The sequence below is a fragment of the Myxocyprinus asiaticus genome, chromosome 19 (assembly GCF_019703515.2).
Source record: "Myxocyprinus asiaticus isolate MX2 ecotype Aquarium Trade chromosome 19, UBuf_Myxa_2, whole genome shotgun sequence".
NCBI classification, from domain to species: domain Eukaryota; kingdom Metazoa; phylum Chordata; class Actinopteri; order Cypriniformes; family Catostomidae; genus Myxocyprinus; species Myxocyprinus asiaticus.
Window position 1 is genome coordinate 38,662,205 of NC_059362.1, and position 24,872 is coordinate 38,687,076.

General features: G+C 40.6%; 1 protein-coding gene across 18 annotated transcripts in view; it reads left to right on the forward strand.

The window, feature by feature from the left end:
* Positions 1–24,872, forward strand: part of LOC127410182 (triadin-like) — an 81,121-nt gene that overhangs the window by 25,419 nt on the left and 30,830 nt on the right. For 15 of the 18 annotated variants that reach the window (XM_051645290.1, XM_051645299.1, XM_051645291.1 and 12 more), the window contains 4 exons: positions 344–370; positions 7,674–9,176; positions 12,032–12,133; positions 15,059–15,130. In XM_051645290.1, coding sequence (XP_051501250.1) covers positions 344–370; positions 7,674–9,176; positions 12,032–12,133; positions 15,059–15,130 — 1,704 coding nt within the window. The remainder of the gene's footprint in view (positions 1–343; positions 371–7,673; positions 9,177–12,031; positions 12,134–15,058; positions 15,131–24,872) is intronic. The other 3 variants (XM_051645305.1, XM_051645309.1, XM_051645310.1) reach the window with 2 other exon arrangements.

Below are 24,872 nucleotides of genomic sequence, written 5' to 3' on the forward strand. Positions count from 1 at the left end.
TGATACAATCACTTTGTGCAATGAACCGAAAAAGTCATTATTCACTCTCAAATAAAATCATATTGATAAGTGGTTCACTTAAATAAAATATAGTGGCTTACATCAAACCTCATTGATTCTCATGCCATCTCGTGACCAAATGTGCGACATGGCGTTTGGTCACGAGACGCAATGAAAGTCATGAGATGCTTAGAGTCACTATTTACTTGCAGTATGAAAAGTATAACTTCATTTTTGTACTGTTTTTTTCAACCTCACAGTAACCAACTAACTTACACAGTTGTTCTAGCTACATTGCCTCCTGTATGAGTAAAATATTATATCTTGTGCCTCTTTCCTGTAGGAGAATTCTTACCATCGAGGAAAAAAGGTTTGTGTCTTTAAAGTGCTTGAGATTGTATTCATTGGAGAGCAAATAAACCATAGGCATAACAGATACGAGTTCGCTGGACTCTGTAATTAACACATTTATTTTACAGCAGCATTAGAAGTGGAAGCATTAGAGTATTTAATACAGAATGGGCATTATGCTGCCATTGATTGCATTTCATCATTTGGAGCCATTCATAATCATTTCCTTTGTTTTCACAAGCCCTAATTATGCACCCCATGCTAATCAGCATTCCAGAAACCTGCATGTATTTGTCCATTAACATCATCATCAAATAATCATTACGCCATCACTAAATGCTAAATCTATTCAAGAAGCCATCCAAAAAACATTATCAGTTTCAGCTAAAGCAAATGTTTGTGATTAAAAAAATAACCTAAAATCCTGTTATCAAGTATTCACCCTCACGTTGTTCCAAACCCATATGATTTTCTTTCTTAAGTGTAACACAAAAAGATGTTATGCAGAATGGTAGTCTTAGTCACCATTCACTTTCAATGAATCTTTTTTTACATACAATGAAAATGAATGGTGATTGAGGCCAACATTCTGCCTAACATCACAGAATTATCATTTTTGGGCTAACTATCCCTTTTGTTTTTGAACACATGGGCAACATCTTTGTGGTCATTTGTCATATTAACACTTAAGGGAACTCTGCACTCCTTATAAATTGGTATGCCCTCATTTTACCTTAAAGCTACAGACCATAATTGCTGACACATAGGCACCTAGAGACAATGAAATTAGCTTCATGTTCCTAAGACATATAGGCAATGTCACTGCAGGAGTGTACTGAACCGTAATTATTGTTCTAACAGGATGCTGTACACCCTGCAGTGGCCTAGTAATTTCAGAATCTGTAAATTTCTGTAAATTTCCCTTGTTATTTTATTGCACAGTGATCATCTATGCCCCAGAATAAAACTGGAGAGCATCTGATTTTTTAAAGACTCCATGAAATGGATTGACAAGTGAAGTTTTCCTTCTTATGTTGACATAGTTCCTATTGAAACAGAAACTTTGGGCGGGACATATCAAATGGCTTGACACTTTATTTTTTTAAACAGCCAATAGGCTTTAATTTATATCACAGTCATGAACCATGAATTGCTACTTGCTGTTGATAGCTAGAAGCAGGTGGTATTCAGAGGAAGGACATTCTCATTCTAGAAGGTATTTGATTGGACAAGACTTTGTATATGTCCCTGTGAACAAATTGAGTCATCAATAATTTTGGTCTGAAGAGAAACACTGTACACTTTTAATATACATGTATCTCCCAAAAGTTAACTCAGTCAACTTGTAAAAGAACACTAGCATATAGATAGCCCAAAGCTAACAAACATTGACTAAAAGCCAAAAAAGTCAAATTTTGATTTCAACGGTCACATTTAACAAAGAAAATGACAAATCCTCCACATAGGCTTTGAACCACATGGAAGTATTAATCACAGGCAGTATAATGTATCACTAAGAGATCTCGTAAAATTATGAGTGATATGCCGAGCTCCTTTGCACATAGACAGTTCCACATTCTTTGAAAATTACATAACAGACCTATTTCTTTGCATGTCTTTTGAGTGTGCAATTATCCAGTAGCAATGCAAATTTCAGATAAATACAGGTGCATCTCAATAAATTAGAATGTCGTGGAAAAGTTCATTTATTTCAGTAATTCAACTCAAATTGTGAAACTCGTGTATTAAATAAATTCAATGCACACAGACTGAAGTAGTTTAAGTCTTTGGTTCTTTTAATTGTGATGATTTTGGCTCACATTTAACAAAAACCCACCAATTCACTATCTCAAAAAATTAGAATATGGTGACATGCCAATCAGCTAATCAACTCAAAACACCTGCAAAGGTTTCCTGAGCCTTCAAAATGGTCTCTCAGTTTGGTTCACTAGGCTACACAATCATGGGGAAGACTGCTGATCTGACAGTTGTGCAGAAGACAATCATTCACACCCTTCACAAGGAGGGTAAGCCACAAACATTCATTGCCAAAGAAGCTGGCTGTTCACAGAGTGCTGTATCCAAGCATGTTAACAAAAAGTTGAGTGGAAGGAGGAAAAAGTGTGGAAGAAAAAGATGCACAACCAGCCGAGAGAACCACAGCTTTATGAGGATTATCAAGCAAAATCGATTCAAGAATTTGGGTGAACTTCACAAGGAATGGACTGAGGCTGGGGTCAAGGCATCAAGAGCCACCACACACAGACATGTCAAGGAATTTGGCTACAGTTGTCATATTCCTCTTGTTAAGCCACTCCTGAACCACAGACAACGTCAGAGGCGTCTTACCTGGGCTAATGAGAAGAAGAACTGGACTGTTGCCCAGTAGTCCAAAGTCCTCTTTTCAGATGAGAGCAAGTTTTGTATTTCATTTGGAAACCAAGGTCCTAGAGTCTGGAGGAAGGGTGGAGAAGCTCATAGCCCAAGTTGCTTGAAGTCCAGTGTTAAGTTTCCACAGTCTGTGATGATGTGGGGTGCAATGTCATCTGCTGGTGTTGGTCCATTGTGTTTTTTGAAAACCAAAGTCACTGCACCCGTTTACCAAGAAATATTGGAGCACTTCATGCTTCCTTCTGCTGCTGACCAGCTTTTTAAAGATGCTGATTTCATTTTCCAGCAGGATTTGGCACCTGCCCACACTGCCAAAAGCACCAAAAGTTGGTTAAATGACCATGGTGTTGGTGTGCTTGACTGGCCAGCAAACTCACCAGACCTGAACCCCATAGAGAATCTATGGGGTATTGTCAAGAGGAAAATGAGAAACGAGACCAAAAAATGCAGATGAGCTGAAGGCCACTGTCAAAGAAACCTGGGCTTCCATACCACCTCAGCAGTGCCACAAACTGATCACCTCCATGCCACGCCGAATTGAGGCAGTAATTAAAGCAAAAGGAGCCCCTACCAAGTATTGAGTACATGTACAGTAAATGAACATACTTTCCAGAAGGCCAACAATTCACTAAAAATGTTTTTTTTTATTGGTCTTATGATGTATTCTAATTTTTTGAGATAGTGAATTGGTGGGTTTTTGTTAAATGTGAGCCAAAATCATCACAATTAAAAGAACCAAAGACTTAAACTACTTCAGTCTGTGTGCACTGAATTTATTTAATACACGAGTTTCACAATTTGAGTTGAATTACTGAAATAAATGAACTTTTCCACGACATTCTAATTTATTGAGATGCACCTGTACATAGTTAGACACTTTAAATACACAATGAATGAATTTGAATGGGTTGCATACAGAGGTGGGTAGTAACGCGCTACATTTACTCCATTACATTTACCTGAGTAACTTTTTGAAAAAAAAAAAACTTTTAGAGTAGGTTTAAAATTGGGTACTTTTTACTCTCACTCAAGTAAATTTCTAATGATTTTTTTTTTTTTTTACTTTTACTTCTTTACAATGGGTGGCATTCCTGTTGTTACATTACTGGGTTTAATTTTAATTAATGTGTAATTTATTGAGAGATTACTGAATGGGTCTTTTACAAGAGCAGAAGTTCACACAGCTGCGCACGCTGAGCTGCTGTCACAGACTGTCACTCAATCACTGTTGCAGCATCAAGCTCTTCAAAGTGAAACACTTTCTTTGCTCCACACAGTGAAAAAAAGAATAGTTTCGTCATGCAGTGTCTTCATTTAACACCAAACAAATCACAGCTCCATCTTGAGGCAGCACGCTGAGGTAAATTTTGGCTCTAATCCTAATGCGGGATTTTCTGTGTAATGAGATGGTCATTTTCAGGGTGATAATGTAACTAGGCTCTTATGACACCAGTTTTTAAGTGTACATTTTTAAATCAGTGCAGCAATATACCAGTGCATTTTGTCCCGCGTCCCGCATGTCTTGAGCAGTATTTACGCATTTATACTGGAAACTATCGAAGCAACTTCAGGCGGATTAATTGTATAAATCCATGTTAACATCCAAGTTAAGTGTAAATCCCTGCCATTCACGTGATGGATAATTGAAGCGCAAACAGACAGCATTTCTGCGCATGCACAGCGAGGTGCGGGCGCGAGGTGACCGTATGTTGAAGAGAGTGGCTGTGTCTGCAATCATTTACTCATTCACTATTTCCTATATAGTCAATGGCAGTTAGTGCACTATATCTCAGCAGTAAGTGAACGAAATGAGTGAATTCGGATGCTGACGTATACACCGAGTGTCAGAGATCTAGGGCTGTTGCAGAAACAACGTCACATATGCACTTTTAAAATACTTGGGCCTTACTTGTTATTCTTATTAAATAATATATTAATACAATAAATCTTCATTCTGTTTGTCATTTTTAATATATACTGTGTGTTAATATAAAGAGTAAACAAATTGTATCAAATAAAGAGTACATTTTAAAATGTACTATATGTTATTATGTTATTTTAATCATGTAATGTCAAAAAGTAAATTACTACATTCAGCATGAAATAAAACATTGCAGGAGTGAAGGAAGCAGTAAACTCCCAGCTCGTACGTCTTCCCCTTGGTAGATTGTGGGCAATTAACCATTGTCGAGTGTACATCAAATGTCGGTAATAATGAGTGAACAAAAGCAGGGAACGAGTGGCTCACTCAGAATTCAGACACTCCTATAAAATGGCAGACACTCGAAATAGTGCACTATATAGTGGATAGGGGGTGGTTTCAGACACAGCGAGTGTTCCACGTCCGGGGTTGATGCCCTATGCAGGCTGCGTACTCTGCATTTAGAAAGCGGCGGTACTGCTGTACAAAACTAATGATCTAAATACTTAAGACACTGAAAACCGTAACTACACTGAAATAAGAATCCACACGGGACTTTAAAAGCTATGAAATAGTGAAAGAAGGCATTAATAAAGCATGATCTTGCTTTGGTTTATATTTCGGCATTATATATAATGTCCTTGTGGGACATTTTCACATTTTCACTGTAATAATTACTAGAAATGTTTCCAAACCTCTCTTATTGACAAATTCATCCAGATCTGACAAGAGCCCTTAAAGGAATAGTTCACCCAAAAATTTAAATTCTCATTATTTACCCACCCTCATGCCACCCCGGATGTGTATGATCTGCTGAACTCAAATGAAGATTTTTAAAAGAATTTCTCAGCTCTGTAGGTCCATACAATGCAAGTGAATGGGTGGCAACATTTAAAAGCTAAACAAAATCACATAAATCAGCATAAAAGTAATCCATAAGACTCCAGTGGTTAAATCAGTATCTTCAGAAGCGATGTGATAGGTGTGGTTGAGAAACAGAGAAACAGATCACTTTCAAATTCTTCTTCATGTGTTTTTGGTGATTCACATTCTTCTCTGCATATCGCCCCCTGCTGTCAAGCAATAAATTACAAATATTGATCTTTTTCTTACCCACACCTATCATATCACTTCTGAAGACATAGATTTAACCACTGGAGTCTTATGGATTACTTTTATGTTGCCTTTATGTGCTTTTTGAAGCATAAAAATTTTGGCCTACAGAGCTAAAATATTCTTTTAAAAATCTTAATTTGTGTTCTGCAGAAGAAAGTCATACACATCTGCGATGGCATGAGGCTGAGTAAATGATGAGAGAACTTTCATTTTTGGGTAAACTATCTCTTTAAAGTGATAGCTCAACCATAATTTAATATTCTGTCATAATTTCCTTACCCTCATGTTGTTCCAAACCAGTGTGACGCTTTGTATTATGTGGAACACAAAATATGTTAGACAGGGACTGACAGTCTTAGTCACCATTCACTTTCAAAATATGGAGAAAAAAAAAAAACACATTCACTGAAAGTAAATTGTGACTCAGGCGAACATTCTGTCTAATATCTCCTTACTGTGTTGCATGGAAGAAAGAAAGTCATATGGGTTTGGAACAACATGATGGTGAATGATGACAGAATTTCCAATAATAATAATGATAATTCTGTGGTACATGTTCAATGTGTATTATGCAATGGAATATAGGGGAGTAAACGTCTATTATGTCATTTGTGAAAGTAACGAGTTACTCAGTAATTGAGTACTCTTTTAATTGGATACTTTCTTACTCTTACTAAAGTAAAAAAAAAAAATTTACTTGAGTACAGTTTTTGGCTACTCTACCCACCTCTGATTGCATAATTGGAAGCCGTTGGGGCATACATTAATAAAATAAAAATAAAAAATCTCTGAGCAACCCTTCATGCTTTGAACTCAGTGATCCATTATGTCACCAATTCAAATTCATTCATTGTGTTTTAAAAATGCAAGACTTTGTATTTCTATTAAATTTACATTGGTAACATGTAATAGTACTGTAACTTTCATCAAAAAGTTTCATGACATTTCTAACCATTTGAATGTAAATTTACTATATTTTTCAATCTATTACTTATTTTTAGCATGTTAAAAATTAAACCTATTTTTAGGGCCATTAAGATTTTTTACATCGTGACTATTTTCATGACAGTTACGCACATTTTACCCCCCATTTCTCATTACTACACAGCGAAAAAGATGGTCATTATGACATTCTCATTATTATGTGAAAAAAAAAGTAGAAAAAGTATTTATATATCACAATATTAATCCCTTGGTATTGCCTTTCAGTACTGTAATAGATGAAAAATGTACTCAATGAGAATCCTCATTGAAATCAATGGTAAATGTAAAATGATTGGACGCGTTATAGTAATGAGAAGTAAGGGGTAAAATGTGCTTAAGTGTCCTGAAACAAATGTCATAATGCAAAAACTCTAAATGGTCCTAAATGTAGGCTTTGTTTTCCTGATGCAAAAAATAAAATAAAATAAAAATAAATAAATGTGATGTTAAATATGACCAGGATATTTTCTTGAGAAGTTTTATGAGAATCACCTATATAATAATTATGTTCATGTATAAAATGACAGTTATTATAATTTCTTTATAATACAAAATACTATCAAATGTCTTATAAGTGTCACATTTGTATTTTTGAATCAGCTTGTTTTATTAATTACAATGCTTTTTTTTATGCCATGCTCCGTTAGAATGGCCTGTAATACTGTACTAACAATCATACCATCACACATACTTACATTGCTTTGTATCCTCACCCAGTGCTCTGCAAAAGCAGCTAGTAAATTGCATCATATGCATCATAATTGTCTGATTGTATGTTGTGGATTTTGTACATCAAATATTATTTTGCTTCTATCTGATCCTGTGGAGCTGTACTCTTGGTTTGAACACACTATGTTAGCTTAACTGACAGTTCTAACCACTGTGTGTGGTAAACAACCTAATTGTATAGTTGCAGAGATACGGGCCAAGGAGATCATAGAAGAGGAAGGGGGGGAGGAGGAGGAGGAAGAAGAAGAAGAGATGGTTGGTGATGAAGAGTTGGAGATTGATGAGGAAGAAGAGGAAGAGATTGAAGAGGATGAGGAGGAAGAAGAGGACGAGGAATATGAGGAGGAGGAGGATGAAGAAGAAGAGGAGAAGGTGGTTGAGGAGAAAGAGGAAGAGATGGAGGAGGAAGAGGCTGAGGAAGTGGAGGAGGACATGGAGGAAAGAGGAGGGGTGGAAGCAGATGAGAAGGATGAGGAGGAAAAAGAATCTGTTGAGGTTGCTGAAGAAGAGGAGGAGGAAGAAGAGGAAAGGGAAGAGGAGGAAGGAAAGGAGAAAGAAGAAGAGGATGAAGAGGACGATGCAAAGAAGGAAGGAAAGGAAGATGTGGAGGAAATCACAGATTCAGAGGAAACCCAGAAGAAAAAGGAGAAGATAGATGCTGAAAAAGCTGCAGAGAAAGCTAAGGAAGAGGAGAAAGAGAAAGCTGATGAAGAAGCTTTTGCAGGAAAAGAGAAAGAAGATAAGGTAGCTCCTGCTCCTGCTTTCGAAAAGGAAGATGCCTCCATCCCTGCTGAACCTGACGAGAAGGAAGAAGCTGCAGAACAACTCGCTTCTAAGGAAGTTGAGGCAGCTGAAGTTGATGAGAAAGACAAACCCGATGCAGATGAGGAGGTTTCTACAACCACTGCTGTTGATAAAACACTAGATACTGACGATGATCAGGATAATGAACCAAGCAAAGCAGAAGAGAAAGATGAAGATGACACCAAAGATGACACTGACTTCACCCCACTGTTGCCCAAAGAAGACGACGATGATGAAACACCTGATGCAGTTGTCAAAGAAGTAGAGGATGTTCTTGAGAGTGGGGTGGAGATAGCGGCAGGTCGCGAAGAACCACCCTTGGCACCTGAAGAAGAAGATAAAATCACTCCTGCTCAGGCTTCCGTTATAGATGACGTAGACACTACAGATAGTGACCAAAAAGATGACCAAAGTGAGGACAAAGAGTTGGATGGCGATGATGATGATATCAATGTTGTGCTTGGTATTGTAGCCGGTGCTGGTGCTATAGTCACTGATGTTGAAGCACAAGAAACTGGTGAGGAATCTATACTTCTTAAAGTTGATGCTGATAAAGAGATACTAACAGCCGTAAAGGAGAGTGCTGCTAAAGCTTATGACACAGTAGCTGATTTAGCTGACTCACAAGATGGCTTGACCGCTGCTGATATTCCACTTGATGACAAAGATTATAAGATACCTAAAGAGCTAGCTTACAGTGCTGATGTTGTCCTTGAACTTGACATACCTGATTCAGATGTTCATGATGACAAGGGTACAGCAGACAGTCTTAAAGTTGATGATGATATTATAGTAACAACACCTGTAGTTAGTTCCAAACAAGACGAAGAGGAGACAACAGTGGTGGCTGATAAAGATGACGACTCAACACCTAAGACAGGTACCAAGTTTATGTCAGTTACTGGTTCAGATTTTTTGTCAGAAAGCTAAATTAAAGCTATGTTAAAACTGGAAAGTGCAATTTGTGTGCCACTAGTGGCACCAAATGGAATTTCAATAATAATAACCATTTTCAAAAAGATTCCCGAAAACTCCCCCCATCTTGCATTGATTGTACAAACAGATAGTCCCACCCAGAATTCACATCACTGGTCGAGCCAATCTTGCTTTGTAGGGCTGGACGGGCCGCTAAACAGATTAATGTTTTAATAGCGCCAGAGAGTCACAATGTTACACTTTTAGGTGAAATCAACCTACAATTGGCTGACTTTTATTTATTTATTAAAGTTTTTTTTAAATTATTATTATTATTATGCACAGAATATTAGAACAGGGGTACAAAATACACATATAAGGCCTTACTATTTCACAAAAATCTAAAAAGTCAAACAAAAATCTAGTTTTAATAGCTTTCTTGTTAGTGCAGATCATGATGATATATATATATAATTTCCAATTTCTTTAAGAGCAACAGAAAAAAATTATTTCTGGTTGGTAAATTTACACTTATGTATATGAAATTCAACTTATATAAAATTGGCTGACTTTTATGACTCTACATATTAAGCGGGGATACAAAAAATTAATTTTAACATTGAAAACATTACACACATCTGCTTTAAATAGCATGAGATAATCTAGCAGTCAATGATCCATCACTCTAATATCAATTCATATTATCATTTTTAACATTTCAAAAACTTGAATGTAAAATTAACACCGCAAAATCTGTGCCAACATGCAGAAGTCTGAATATTTCCACAAAATTGGAATGTCCATCATTCACAAAGTTCTGCACATCCCCTGTACCTTGTTTTTGTTTTGTTCTTTAAATATTTTGGCTAATTTGATTATTGTTTCAGCCACCAATAGTAGTGTAGTACTCTCATGCCATGTCCACAGTAATCTGTATAAGTTCGAAAACTTTTGCTTTCAGTTTCCTAAAGTCATATTTTTCCAAAGTATGTGGTTATGGAGAGCATTTTCAGTGTCTATATTTTCTATGGAGGAAAATGCTGTTCCAGTGTGGTTGAAAGGTGTAAACATAAAAAAATCAGTGCATTCTTCAAACGAAGATGTATTAGTGTGGACATGCATGTTTAAAAGCCTCCTTTTTCAAAGGAGGAAAATGCCGTTACAGTGGATGAGAGACGTAAACGTAGTAAAGTTTTCAATCAAAAACATATTAATATGGGCGTGGCCTGAGCTATTTAACACATTTTACAGTATTTAAATTCTGCAGAATTCTGTAGATTCTGCCCTAAAATCAGCACAGAAAATAATTTATAATTTAATTAATTAATAATTATAAATCACACATTTGCACATATACAGTGAAATTCTTTTTTTCACATATTCCAGCCAAGCTGGGGTTAGAGTGCAGGGTCAGCCATGATACAGCACCCATGGAGCAGATAGGGTCAAGGGCCTTGCTCAAGGGCCCAACAGTGGCATCTTGGCAGTGCTGGGGCTTGAACCCCTGACCTTCTGATCAGTAACCCAGAGCCTTAACCGCTGAGCCACCACTGCCCCTATGATACAAAATCCACCAGGTCATGTCTGTAGTTATCATTAGAAACATCAACACAACTCAGTTTTAAACAAATCCAATTTAATGTACGTTTGAACATCATCTGTTGCCACACAAAAATACAGTAGTTTAGTCTAAGTTTGCAGCCATACATATCCAAATATGTTGGCAGGAGTTTGTCAGGAGAGACCCCATTTGAGTTAGTGATTGAAGTCTGTGCAGCTGCCAGTGAAACGGTTATAATCCATCACAGATTTCTTTCATGTCAGCTGTCACTAAGTAGTTGTCTCAAAAGGGGTCATTCAAGGGCATTAAAGGTCTGAAATTTTCGAGGAAAACATCTGAATTAGATTAAGCCAAAATAAGATAAAATTTTTTTTTTTTTTTAAATACAAACTTAGAGAAGGTAAAGGGTTCTTGTGGCTAGAAAGAGTAAAACAAAAGTGGTCACCATCGTTTTTGTAGTAGTAACAGTAGTAGTTGTAGTGCATAAAGGTATTAGTGTTTATTGTCCCATTTGTGTTTAATTTTTTTAGTAGCTATTATAGGCTATCATGCTAATGCAGCTTATCGCAAGTAAACAACTTATACTGTTTAGCAGTGAAAACAAGTCTCAATGCCTACCCTCCCTTCTTTGCTTTTAAAATGCTTCACTAATGATAAACATAGGCCAGCTTTAATTTTACTAACTAACATAGTTTAGCTGATTTGGCAAACATCACAGTGTAAAAAAAGCTAAACCACCCGCTAGCGCCAGTTGCTATGTTGTTGCTAATGAATTCTGAATTCTGATGGAAATTTCAAAAGCATTGTTCCAAATATAAATTAATTATATAAATTAACAACCTCTTTGTCAACTGCTAATGCAATCTATCCACCAACAGAGGGGAAAACTAGCTTCCTCCAAAATCTATCAGCAGAGTTCAAGAAATAGCTGCTAACAGGTCAAAATGAAATAAATATTTATCCATCTAGGTGCCTGCTGACTTTGTTGTGTATGTAACACCTCTGTGACACAACAGTTCCTGAAGCAGAGAGACAGGAAGTAGATACAGAGGAAGAAACAGTCTGTAGGCTACGATCTGTTTTCAAAACGCTCAATATAAAAAGCATTGTAGCATACTGATAGTACCAAAAATATATATATATATTTTACCACATAATTGAATTTATATGTTTACAGAATGTTGCACTGACTTGATTCAAAACAAAATCACCAAGACCATCCGGCAAGCCTTATAAATGTGTTTTCTTTTCTTGTAAAGACTCAGAAACACTGCAGGAAGAGGAAACAGAAGAAAAGGAAGAGATTGCCAAGGAAGAAGAAATAGTTGAAAAAGAACCACAACCAAAAACAGTCCCTAAAGGTAACAAACAAGGATTTGCAGAACTCCTCTTGAGTGCCCAGGATTCTCCTGGGCATCAGATTGAAATCAGAGTGGAGAGTAGAGATAAACCAGTGTGTGTGTGTTGCATGATGGAAATCTAATCCCGGGCTGATATAGTATGACACAGCAATATGACAAACTCAAACAGTGTTAAGATGAGTCCAGAGGTCTTCTGTCTGGGAACAGAAGAATCAGGTGTACTTGGATGAACTTGCACAGACATAAGCTACTGGTACTAATGTGGATATAAGAAGTGTCAATGATGAAGCACTGTCGAGATTATGGCTACACATGCTGACACACAGCACAACAAGAAGTACTGATTCTTTCATACTGGAACAAATACACAAAGTTCCAAATACACTTGGTAAAGGGGAAAAGGTCATTATGTTGGATTGACAACACAATGACCACCCACAACACCCTTGCAACCACATAGCATTGCCCTAGAAACCACCCACAACAACTGAGCAACCATCTAGCAATATCCTAGCTACCATTTAGAAAAACTTACTCTCTGTTTAGCAACCACTAGGATAATGTTAGCAATTGCCTAGTCACTTCCTAGCAAGCATCCAGAACACTCTAGCAACCACTCAGCAATCGCTTTGCAATGTCCTAGTGACTAGGGCTGGGCGATAAAACTATATCGATATTTATAGGAAAAAATAAACGATTTCGATGATAAACTTTTGAGTAATTTTCTATATTTAGCCTATGTTCTACATCTAGATGATCGGATCAGGTACGTCTCGCTAAAAAAACTAGCAGTTCAGCAAAGCTATACACACAACTAGCTAACTGAATCACAGTCATGAAATCAGCCTGTTAGGAAGTATTAGCTGGCTAGCGGCTACATAAGCCCTGCTGTCATGGAAACCGGTAATCAGGCTTGGTAGCCGCTAGCTAGCTATCCGGCTAATATGATATTGCTGTGTACCAAACAAGACAGCACTGACAATGCAATATAGTGAATGACTGAACACAGCAGCATCTCTGAAATCAACACCATTGCTCTTTATTTATGTACTATTTAGTTTTTAAAAAATGTAATGATCCATTGTGCTATCACAGGCAAGAAAGTTTTTCTTCTTCTTGTGATGTTTATTTGCGGTTTGCAATTCAGCTCATGGTATTTACTGCCACCTACTGAGCTGGAGTGTGGAGCATCACAAGAAAGTCTTTCAGTGGAGTCAAACTTCAGCTGAAGATGACGAAATTGGCGAACTTTAATTGAAAAGAGGTCACACACACCATATGTAGGATTAGGCTAAATCCTAAACTGAGTACACTTTAAAGGTAGCTTACCCTCTGGGGTTTACTTGTAAAGAAACAAGTTATGTTTACATTCATTCTTGAGGTCTAACAAACACATGGAATGCATTTCCTCTCCCATTAATGGTATGAAATGTATACTGTGATAAATATCTATATCGAACAATTTGAAAACAAATATTGTGATAAAATTTTAGGCCATATCTCCCAGCCCTACTAGACCACCAAGAACACCTTAGCAATGGCTTAGTATTGCAAGTACACAAGGCAAATTTATCCTTCAAACTTAATATCCCTCCTCAAACTGACCAAATATTCAAACTACACAATGCTTTTAACCTTAAAACTTTAAATCTCTCTTCAAACTGCCCAAAAGAGCCTAAAAAACATATAATAAAACTTATAAAGCTGATTTAAATTTCTAAACATTTGTCTTGAACACCTTTCTAGTTAAATATGATTTTCAGAGTCAGATATTACAGTAGATGTTCAGAGTGATGTTCATTGTTTATCACAAACAGTGATTTTACAGCAATATTTTGATTTGTATTCAACCTCCTACCGTGTGTGCAATGAACGTATTAAAAATGCATGTCAAGTCGGTGGGCATTTGTACACACTGAATTTAATATAGCTCATGCAGGTCTTAAATTGACAGTGAGAGCCTGAAATGAAATAATTTGTCTGTGATTCAGTCTTGACTTGTGTCCATTGAACTACTACACAGTTCTGCCTGTGGCCTGCCCAGAGAAGAGACATTCATTTTCCCTTTGCTGGCTCTCTTATGAACAGTATGTCCCTGTATCATTGGACAAGTGCTGTTAGGTATGATATGTCTTTCAGGTATGATAGATCTGTTTCTAAACTGCACTAGTTTAAGATGATGGAATACACAGCACTTTCATAAAATGTTTCTATTACATTCCTTCAGCAACTTCCCTGATTTCTAAACCCATCTGACTTTCTTTTTTCTGTGGAACACAAAAGGAGATTTTAGGCAGAATGTTAGCCCAATTGGGGGTCTTTTCTTATTTCCCATATCGTCACGCCAATCCCTGATTGTCTTTCCGTTACAAAAACCAAAAACATCACAGGTTTTTGGGCTGCTGATTTTTTTATTTATTTACGAGGTTAACTCAAATCGTTTTTTTTTACTTCACTACTTTGTGCTTCAGTTCTCTCAAATGTTTTGTGCTCCTCAGAAAATTACATCAATAACAGCACCTGATTCCATTTACTGCAGAGAACAGGCATGAAAAATGAGAATCTCAGCCCCTGCCGCAGGCACGCAGCAGCTACTCTGTCATTCCTCTATCAAGAACATCATTAGATATGTTTCACACAACAGAATAAATCCTGCTGAGAGAAAGAAGCCTGCTGGGAGGGAAAAGAGCAAAAATGAGGGACTTGAAGAGATCCATTTTGACCCATGGGGTTGAACAAAGTCCACAGAAAGCACAAACAAAGTACACACAGGAACTGAACATCAAAGTTCACACTGTGTGGATGTGTCTCTGTGTGTAATTGTGTATGTGTGTAAGCAAGTACATGTCTGTGTCTTTTGTCTTTGTATTTTCTTTATAGGCTATAGGACTAACCTTGTTTTGTTTGTTTTATGCCTTAAAACAGCGGCAGTTGAGAAAGTGAAGGAAAAGCAGAAGGTCGAGATACCTGTGAAAACAGTAGATGTTGAGAAAGAAGGTCAGTTCACAATTACTGTATAAGTGGTGCTATTTTCTCTGAAGAGAGAGACATATGAAACATATGAAACAAAATAAATATTATGAAACTTATTGTAAGCTAACAGACAGCGAGAAAGCTGTTCTCTCAAGTCTGTTAAAAGGCAGTGCCATTTTTAAAGCCTGGCCACAGTATATACCTGCAAAACCGCTTTAGGCTAGTGGCTGACCAAAATATTTTTTTCTTCCCAAATGGAAATATCTAAAGAGCAGGGTAACCGCTGACCTTTATATGCACTACACAACTTAAAGAGAGCAAATGTTGCATATACCAAATTGATGAAATTACTGAAATTAGTCACTTTTTTATTTTATTATTATTATTATTATTATTATTTTTAATAATAATACAAAATTGTGGTCCCCAGTGTCTGTGGCAGTTACAGCCATACTTTGGGTCTTAGGTGGAAAAATATTTGTATTTTATTTTTAAACAGAAATATGCATTATTCACAAAACAGCTTGTAGATTTTAAAACTGACTCAGTCATTTGTATAAATTAGAGCTGCAAGATCTAATTTATTGAAATACCGCAAATGTACATATCGCGATATGCATATTAATTCATGGATTGTCCTGTGAAATAAATCCTCTCAGTCTCAAGTTCAGCGTGGTCGACATCAAACACGTTTAACCAAAGCAGAAAGCGAATATCTACGGTAAGCGTTATTTTTTTAACAACCCGTTTTCTGGCAGGTCCTGCCTCCTGCATTTGGATTGGCTACTAAGAGCTACTCATAAGCGGTCTGCAATTGGGCAGTTGAGAAGTCCTTCATATAGCCGTTGCAGAAAAACAAACAGCCACTAAGTTCGAAATTCAGTGAGAATTTTAAATGGTTAACATTAGACGAGACAAAACTATCACATGCATTTAAATCAGCTGTTTACCACTTTGCCGAATAATATTCAAATTAACAATTAGAATAAAGGGATAGTTCACCCAAAAATGAAAATGATTTCATAATTTACTCACTCTCATGCCATCCCAGATGTGTATGACTTTCTTTCTTCTGCGAAGAACACAAACAAAGATTTGTAGAAGAATATTTCAGCTCTGTAGGTCCATACAATGATGATTTGATTTGATTTACAATGACATTATTATTATTTTTTCAGTATAAAAAAATAAAAATGTCCATACATGCAGTGCATAAATGCACTACACGACATAACCTTCCAGAGAGGAAACATGATGCCACAGTCCCGAGGGACGGCGACCGACATGAGTATGCCGCAAGTGAATGACCCTTATGGTGGGCCAGGAGGGGAACACTCAGAATGGATATATGAACTATAGTCTATGAACTATGAATTAACCCCTTCACAAACCTAGTCGGGAAGGAAATTTATTTGTAATGAAAGTGCCTGTGACATCTGGGAAATACAACGGTCTGAATGCAGGCGGTTGTGTAAAAAAGTCAGGGAGCCTGTATTAAAAAGAGGGGCATAAGTATATGTGTAACGCTCCTGTTCTACCCGCTCCGTACGGGACTCGAACCGGCATCTCCACTATGGGAGGCAGGTGTGCTAACAAGGAGGCTAAAGGCTACAGCCTCAAGGGTCAGTCGCTAGTGCACCTTTTCAGGTCAGGAGAGTGAGGTTTATACACATTGCACAGCTATCTATCAGCTGGCTCCCATTACACTCACCCCCATAAACATCACTCCCATCCGGGTCATGGCACCATTGTGACGCTCCTGTTCTATCTGCTCTGTATGGGACTCGAACTGGTGTCTCCAGCATGGGAGGTGGGTGTGCTAACAAGGAGGCTAAAGCCTCTAGCATCAGTTGCTAGTGCACCTCTTGAGGTCAGGAGAGTGAGGTTTATACACATTGCACAGCTATCTATCAGCTGGCCACCGTTACATGTGTTTGGCCAATTAAATAGCAAGCAGGCAGAAATTACTTGCTATGAAAGAGACGTTACGTCTAGGTTGTAAAACCTTGCGAATGTGTTTTGAGAAGACCATCCTACTGCAAAACATATTTCTTGTAAGAACACATTGTTTGTCTGTGCCCATGAAGAGGCCACGCCTCTAGTTGAGTGTGCTTTAACACCAATTGGGCAGTTCACACCCTGCGACTCGTAAGCCAGGGTGATCACATCAACGATCCAGTGAAAAAGTCTTTGCTTGTAGACGGACATTCCTTTCATGCATCCTCCAGAGCACACAAAGAGCTAATCAGACAGTCTGAATTGGCAGGTGCGCTCAACGTATGTGTGTAGCACTTGCAAAGGGCATAACAAATGCAAAGACTGTTCCTCATCCGAATTAAATGGAGGAGGGAAAATGGCTTGAAGGTGAACCACTTGCGCTCTGAAGGGTGTAGTTAGAACCTCAGGAACATAGTCTTTTCTGGGTTTGACATTGGTTTTTGAAAGACCCGGACCAAACTCCAGACATGAATTGTCAACTGACAGTGCTTGCAAATCACCGAACCATTTTACTGAGGTCAAAGCCAGCAGTAATGTGGTCTTAAGAGAAAGCATACACAATTCAACATAGTCCAAAGGCTCAAAGGGAGGCCCCGCGAGCACTTTTAGGACCAAATTTATGTCCCAAGTCGGAACTGTAACCGTGCGAGGGGGATTTAGCTGCCCCGCCCCCTTACGGAATTATGATTAAATTATGTTTGCCAATAGAGGTGCCGGCTTCAGGTGTGTGACACAGATATAGTCACCACATAAACTTTGAGCATTGACGGAGTGAGCCCTGCGTCTAGTCGCTCTTAAATAAATGAACAAATTTCAGATATGGGGCAGTTCACTGGGTCTTTGCCATGTGAAAAGCACCAATTAGTGAACACATTCCATTTCAGTATGTAAAGGCATCTTGTGGACAGTGCTCTAGCCTGTAAAAAGGTGTTCATATCTGACTGAGCCAATTGTGGCTCGTCCGCCATGTTCCGTTCAAAGACCACACGTGTAGGCTTCACAGCTCTGGCTGGGGATGCCAAATCGTGCCTTGTGTTTGAGAGAGAAGGTCTCTCTTCAGCGGTATTTCCCATGGAGGCCCATCCAGTATTTCTACCATCTCCAGAAACCAGGACTGATTGGGCCATTTTGCCACAATTAACAGGACTGTTGAAGAATGAAGGATGAAGGAGGCGCACCAGGGGAAATGCATACTTGCGTTTTGCCGGCCATACGTGGGCCAGTGCATCCTGGTGACTTGTTTACACCACTATTGCTGTGCTGTCTGAACGAATCAGAATGTGGTGATTCACAATGTCATAATGAAAAGCTCTCAAAGCTAGAAAGACAGCCAGTAGCTCTAGGCGGTTAACATGCCACGCCCGTTTCGCACCTGTCTAGGTGTCCAAAGTCGGGCATTCATCACACACCGCGCTCCAACCTGTGTTGAATGCATCTGTGGTCAGCACTTTCCTTCTGAATATTTGACCCAGCATAACACCCTGTTAGTAGAAGGCCGACACTGTCCATGGTGCTAGAGCAGCCAGACAACTTGTGAGTCACCGCGATGCGCTTGCACCCGAGGCTCCAGGCATAATGTGGAACATCTCTTGAGTCAGTACTGGAGAGGTCTCATGTGTAACAGACCTAACGGTATGATGGCGGATGCTGCCGCCATAAAACCCAGCATTCTCTGAAATGACTTAAGGAGTAATATTTTTCCAGTTTGAACTGAGACAGACACCAAAGAATGGTCTGTACACGTTCATACTGTACGTGAGGTGTGTACGCAGGCTTGGGAAATGTGTGCTTTTCTCCCAGTTGACATTAGACCAGATTTTCCATATGGCAAAGTTTCTGTGTTCGCTCAGTAGTGCCTCTGATTGGCTAGTAATAACCAATCGCTGAGGTAATTCAAAACACGCACATCATTCATTTTCAATGGGGCGAGGACCACATCGATACATTCCTTGAACATGTGGGGAGCCAGAGACAGACTGAAATGAAGGACTTTGAATTGATACATAGTTCCCTCAAACGAGAATCTAAAAAATCTGCCTGTAACACGGTGCAATTGGTACATGAAATACTCGTCCTTCAGATTGATTGATGCGAACCAGTCCTGAGGACAGATGTGTGATAAGATCTGTTTCTAAGTTAACATTCTGAATGGGTGCGTCGTGAGTGCGCGATTCAAGCGTCTTAGAACTACAATGGGCCAAAGCCTGATGTCCTTCTCCAGAACGAGGAAATAATGGCTGTAAATCTTGCTGTGTGTGTCCCAGTTTGGGGCAGTCTTTATCGCATTCTTTGCGAGAAGATTGTGTATTTCGGCTCGTAACACCGGCGTGTCTTCGGACGGAACTGTGGAAGACAGAACACCGCAAAAATGGGGCGGCCGACGCCAGTCAGAAATGCCCGTAAGGGCTCACCACGCATCTGCGTAACAGGACAGAGGGCAATTTGGTTTGTAATTTTTATGATATAATGTGTCGCTCACCACTGGGAAGCGATTGTGCATAATGTGTGGGCTTTGAAGTGGGAAAGCTCTTTATTGAAAAAGTGTGAGCAACTTGTGCAACCAGCGCTGCACTTTTTTTTTGCATTCTTTATTGCATGTGATTGAATTATGAGACACAGAAACAACATATTGAACCACATTTTGAACAACAATATTCCTTTCCTGAAAAACAGCAGTGGGGAAGAGGGGAACAGACAATTTTAGAATTGCCGTTATTGTAGAAAGGTTTCAACTAGGTTGTATGAAAGGACACTCCCCATAGAGTCATCTTAGTAACGCAAAGTCAAGTGTACTGTGTCGTAAGGGAACTATGTAATAATGTATTTCTTTTCCACAGCATTCTCAGAAAAGTATGAAATAGTTAATTACAAAAAATACATATTCTCTCATGGGAAGAGATAGTTAACTTGATATTTTATATACTTATACTTGGCATACAGTGAAACCATAGATGTGGGAGCCAGACAAATTCGGCTTGTCATAAAACAATTTTCATACATATTACTCATTATTGTTCAGAACAAAGTGTTGTCACTAATAACTAATTATTTCCTTACCAGTACATTTATTCAGCCATTTACTATTGATAAAAAGCAAACACAAAAATAGTTTTTCTACAGTCTGAATAGTAAAGTGTAAGAAGTTAGAATCACCCTAATGCCTTATCTTGAAGGGGGATAAGATAACCATCCAATCAGAAGGCGTCGTCTAGCTGGTGACATATAGACAACTTTGTCCAATCATTTGATGTCTAATTATATCAATAGCAGGAGTTGCCAGAATATGGTGGGGAAAAAAATAACACCTACGGTAAGTGCTTCTGGATATAATGTTTCAGAATAAAAGTCCCACATTGAACGAACTCATTTTTAAATTAATTCAAACATGAATTACAGTGTAAAAATAAAATAAAATATTTTACAACACAGATTCTTCTCAGATATTCCATAATATTATATATTATCTCAGATATTCCAAAATATGGTGAAATTTACTACTTACTTTTAGAGTAAAGACAAACAAAGGCAACCACGCTCCCCAGAGGCAGGGTGTTAATTTTGCTAAAAAGGGAGGTGCCACACAAGGCACAGCATGGAGGGAAGCCAGATCAAGGTTGGCACCTGGAAGTGATTGGTCAATGATTGTCGACCTTGGCCAGCAGCTAAAATTTCCTATGAGGTTGCTATTACCTCCTTGAGGCCTGATGCAGTGTTGTGGTCAACTTCAGCTAGGAAAATAGTAATGATTGAGCTTACTGTTCCATGGGAAGAGGGTCTGGAGACAGCCTATGAGTGGAAGAAGCTAAAATATGCTGATCTGGCCGCTGAGCAGCTTCAAAAAATGTATTTGAAGGAATTGGCAGAGGAAGCTGAGAAAGGGAGTTTTCATGTCGAGGTATTATGACATATAGAACCCTAGTTGCAAGTAATTTATGAAGAAAGGATGTCTGGATGGGAAGACAAGGATGAGAGGCATTGGAGGGGATCTGGTGTCCAGCTGCGGGGGGTGGTAGGGAGACGTCCCTGACCGCTGCCCCACCACCAGGAGATGTTCCGGGATTAATGGGGCAAAACATTGAAGATAGGTGGCTTTCGGCTGATGACCCTGCAGCTGGGCTGAAGGCACTGGTGGAGGTGTGGCAGGCAATAATGCCTGGCAGGTTAATAGAGCTACCTGTGCATCTGTTTATATTCATATACTTTTTAGAAAAAAAAAAGAAAAGAAAAATCCAAATCATTGAAGATGAATTTTAATATCTGCTAGCTAATCAGTAAAACTGAACATATTATACGCAGTCTATATACAGTTTGTAACAAAAGACAACTATGTCTGTGATCTCTGGGATAGATTGTCCTGTTTTATTCCAATAAATTTAAGTTTATTAGGGCTGTGGGGGTATGTTCTGCACGCTCCAACATCATCATAGGATTATCGTATCGCATATCGCATGTTTTCTCTATATCGTGCAGGCCTAGTATACATTCATTATTTATTTATTTTATTTACTTTAGCAAAAGAGAAGCGTATTACTACAAGGTGCACAAAAATGGAATTTGCAAAGTAAATTCTTGTCAAACCTGCCTTTTTTGTACCTACATAGGCAAATTCACATGGAATATACATCTCGTTTTAATAGCAAACCAGGCAAAGTAATTTAAAAGATGCCAATGTTCCTCTTTAGGCAATACATGCAAAGTACATTCCTAGTTTCAACATTATTTGTGGTTTAAACCTTTGTTCCCTATCTGTCACTCACTCGACATTGTGTCGACGTAGTGACACTAGGGGTCACTCTTGGGAGCCCGAGACACCTCTGGTCTTTGATAAAAGGCCAATGAAAATTGGCGAGTGATATTTGCATACCACTCCCCCAGACATACGGGTATAAAAGGAGCTGGTATGCAACCACTCATTCAGATTTTCTCTTCAGAGCCGAACGGTTGATGCTCACTGAGCTGAATTCTCATGGCTGTTCATTCACCTCTGCTGGATTTGACATGCATTTCAGTGGCTTCTCCCCCCTCTGCACTGGTGCACTGCAGAGAATGCCCCTGGGCGCTTCGGCAGAAAAGGCGCTTTTTAAAGATGCCTTTCCGTTTGTGTGTTATTCCTGGTTGCGCTCGTTATCTCTCGCCCTCTGACAGCCACGATCACTGTCTTTCGTGTCTGGGCGCTGCTCACACGGAGACAGCATTCGTGGATGGGTCATGTAATTATTGTGAGAACATGTCCATGGTAACAATGCAGTCGCGGCTTGTCTTCGTAAGAAAGCAAGCAACCCCAGAGGCTCCCCGCCTCGGTCCTTCTACCCACGGGTATTAGGCCAGCGCGGCTAGCACTGGGGGCGATTTGGGGACCCCAATGGGACCACCTCCGCCGGGTATCCCCCCACGGACCTCCCATTCCCCAGCGTGCTCATCTGCCCCGATCGGGTTTCCGGATGAGTCCGCCAGCTCGTCTCACGGCGAGTTCGACCTCTTATTCGGAGCCCGCGAAGGTGATGAGCTCTCGAGCGCATCATCGGAGAGCGGGCTTGTCCAGTCAGACGCGGAAGCCTCAGCTGGGCTCCTCCCTTTGGGTGCGGTCACAGGCTGACGTGGAGATGATAACATGCTTTCCCGGACTGCCCGGTCCTGATCTTTCAGCTTCCCCGCCCTCACTACCCTCGATGGTGGGGCAGCCAAGGGCTATTCAGCAATCCCTCCGGTGGATAAGGCGCTCGCGGTGCACCTATGCCCGCAGAGCGCCGCTACCTGGCACAGGTGCCCGAAGCTCCCATTCAAGGCCTGTAGGTTTACGTTGTCCCTGATGGCCAAAGCCTATGGTGCCGCTGGACAAGCCACCTCCGACCCTGCACGCCATGGCTCTCCTGCATGTCCACCAAGCTAAGGTGCTAAAGGAACTGCACGAGGGTAGTTCCACCCCGGGATTCACGGCGCGGTCTCTCGGGTGGGCAGTGTCCACCTTGGTGGTCCAGGAGCACCACCTTTGGCTCAACCTGGTCGAGATGGGAGAGGCCGACAAGGCATGGTTCCTTGCTGCCCCCATTTCCCAGGTTGGCCAGTCCGGCAACACCATCAAGGACTTTGCCCAGCAGTTCTCAGTGGTGAAGCAGCAGACAGAGGTTATCTGGCACATCCTGCCCCTGCTTAACTCAAGATCCCGCACCCCGTCTGCTCATCACCAAGGGCGTCCTCCTGCGGTGACTGCACCAGCTCTGCCGCAGCCCACCCCTGCGGCCCAGCCCCGGCCTGAGACGGGCGACCCAGGGACGATGAAACCCACTGCTCTGGAGCTGGTAAGCAGACCACTCCATCCCCTGGTGGAGGGCTGGGAGGAGAATCTTTGTTACCTTTGCATTTAAGTGCACTGCATGCCCAAGTGGCTGCAGTACCCAAGAGTTCATCAAGAGCTATTTCCTTGTTCCCTGGGTCACATACCTGGTGTGCATGGCCGTCATCACGACCACCGTCCACCATTCCATTTAGGCAGGTTTGGCGCTCCAGCGGTAGTCTCCCCGCCCCTGAGCGCCCAACTATGGCACAAATCCATCCCCGAAGTGACAGTCTCCATGGGTCATGTCCGGCCGAGATGAAGAAGGGGTTTTACAGACACTACTTCGTTGTACCGAAAAAAGGCAATGGGTTGCGGCCAATCTTGGACCTGCAAGTACTGAACCGGGCTTTACACAGACTCCCATTCAAGATGCTGACAAAAAGACGCACTCTAGCGAGCATCCGGCATCAAGATTGGTTCGGGGCGGTAGACCTGAAGGATGCATTCTTCCACGTCTCGATTCTACCTCGACACAGACCCTTCCTATGGTTTGCATTCGAGGGTCGGGCGTATCAGTACAAGGTCCTCCCTTTCGGTCTGTCCTTGTCCTCTCGCGTCTTCATGAAGGTCGCAGAGGCAGCCCTTGCCCCACTAAGGGAAGTGGGCATTCGCATCCTCAACTGGCTAATTGGCTAATCCTAGCTCACTCTCGAGATGTGTTGTGTGCACACAGGGACCTGGTGCTCTCACACCTCAGCCTACTAGGGCTTCGGGTCAACTGGGAAAAGAGCAAGCTCCTCCCGGTTCAGAGCATCTCTTTTCTCGGTTTGAAGTTGGACTCAGACTCATTGACTGCGCGCCTCACGAACGAGTGCGCACAGTCGGTGCTGACCTGTTTGAAGGCATTCAGACAGAAAACAGCGGTTCCACTGAAACACTTTCAGAGGCTCCTGGGGCATATGGCATCCTCAGCGGTGGCCATTCCACTCGGGTTGATGCATATGAGACCGCTTCAGCACTGGCTTCAGACTCGAGTCCCGAGATGGGCATGTCATGGGACACATCGCGTGGCCCTCACGCCGATCTGTCACCGCCTCTTCAGTCCTCGGACTGACCTCACGTTTCTACGGGCAGGCGTTCCCCTAGAGCAGGTCTCCAGACACGTCGTGGTTACGACAGACACCTCCAAAACAGGCTGGGGCGCTGTATGCAACAGGCACGCAGCCGCTGGCTTATGGATGGGCCCACGGCTGCATTGGCACATCAACTGCCTCGAGTTGCTGGCAATTCTGCTCACCCTGCGGAGGTTCCGGCCATTGATCCAGGGCAAGCACGTGTTAGTTCGGACAGACAACAAGGCAACGGTAGCATATGTAAACCATCAAGGTGGTCTGCGCTGCTGTTATATGTCACAACTTGCCTGCCGTCTCCTCCTCTGGAGTCAGCAGCAGCTCAAATCGCTGCGAGCCACTCACATCCCGGGCGACCTCA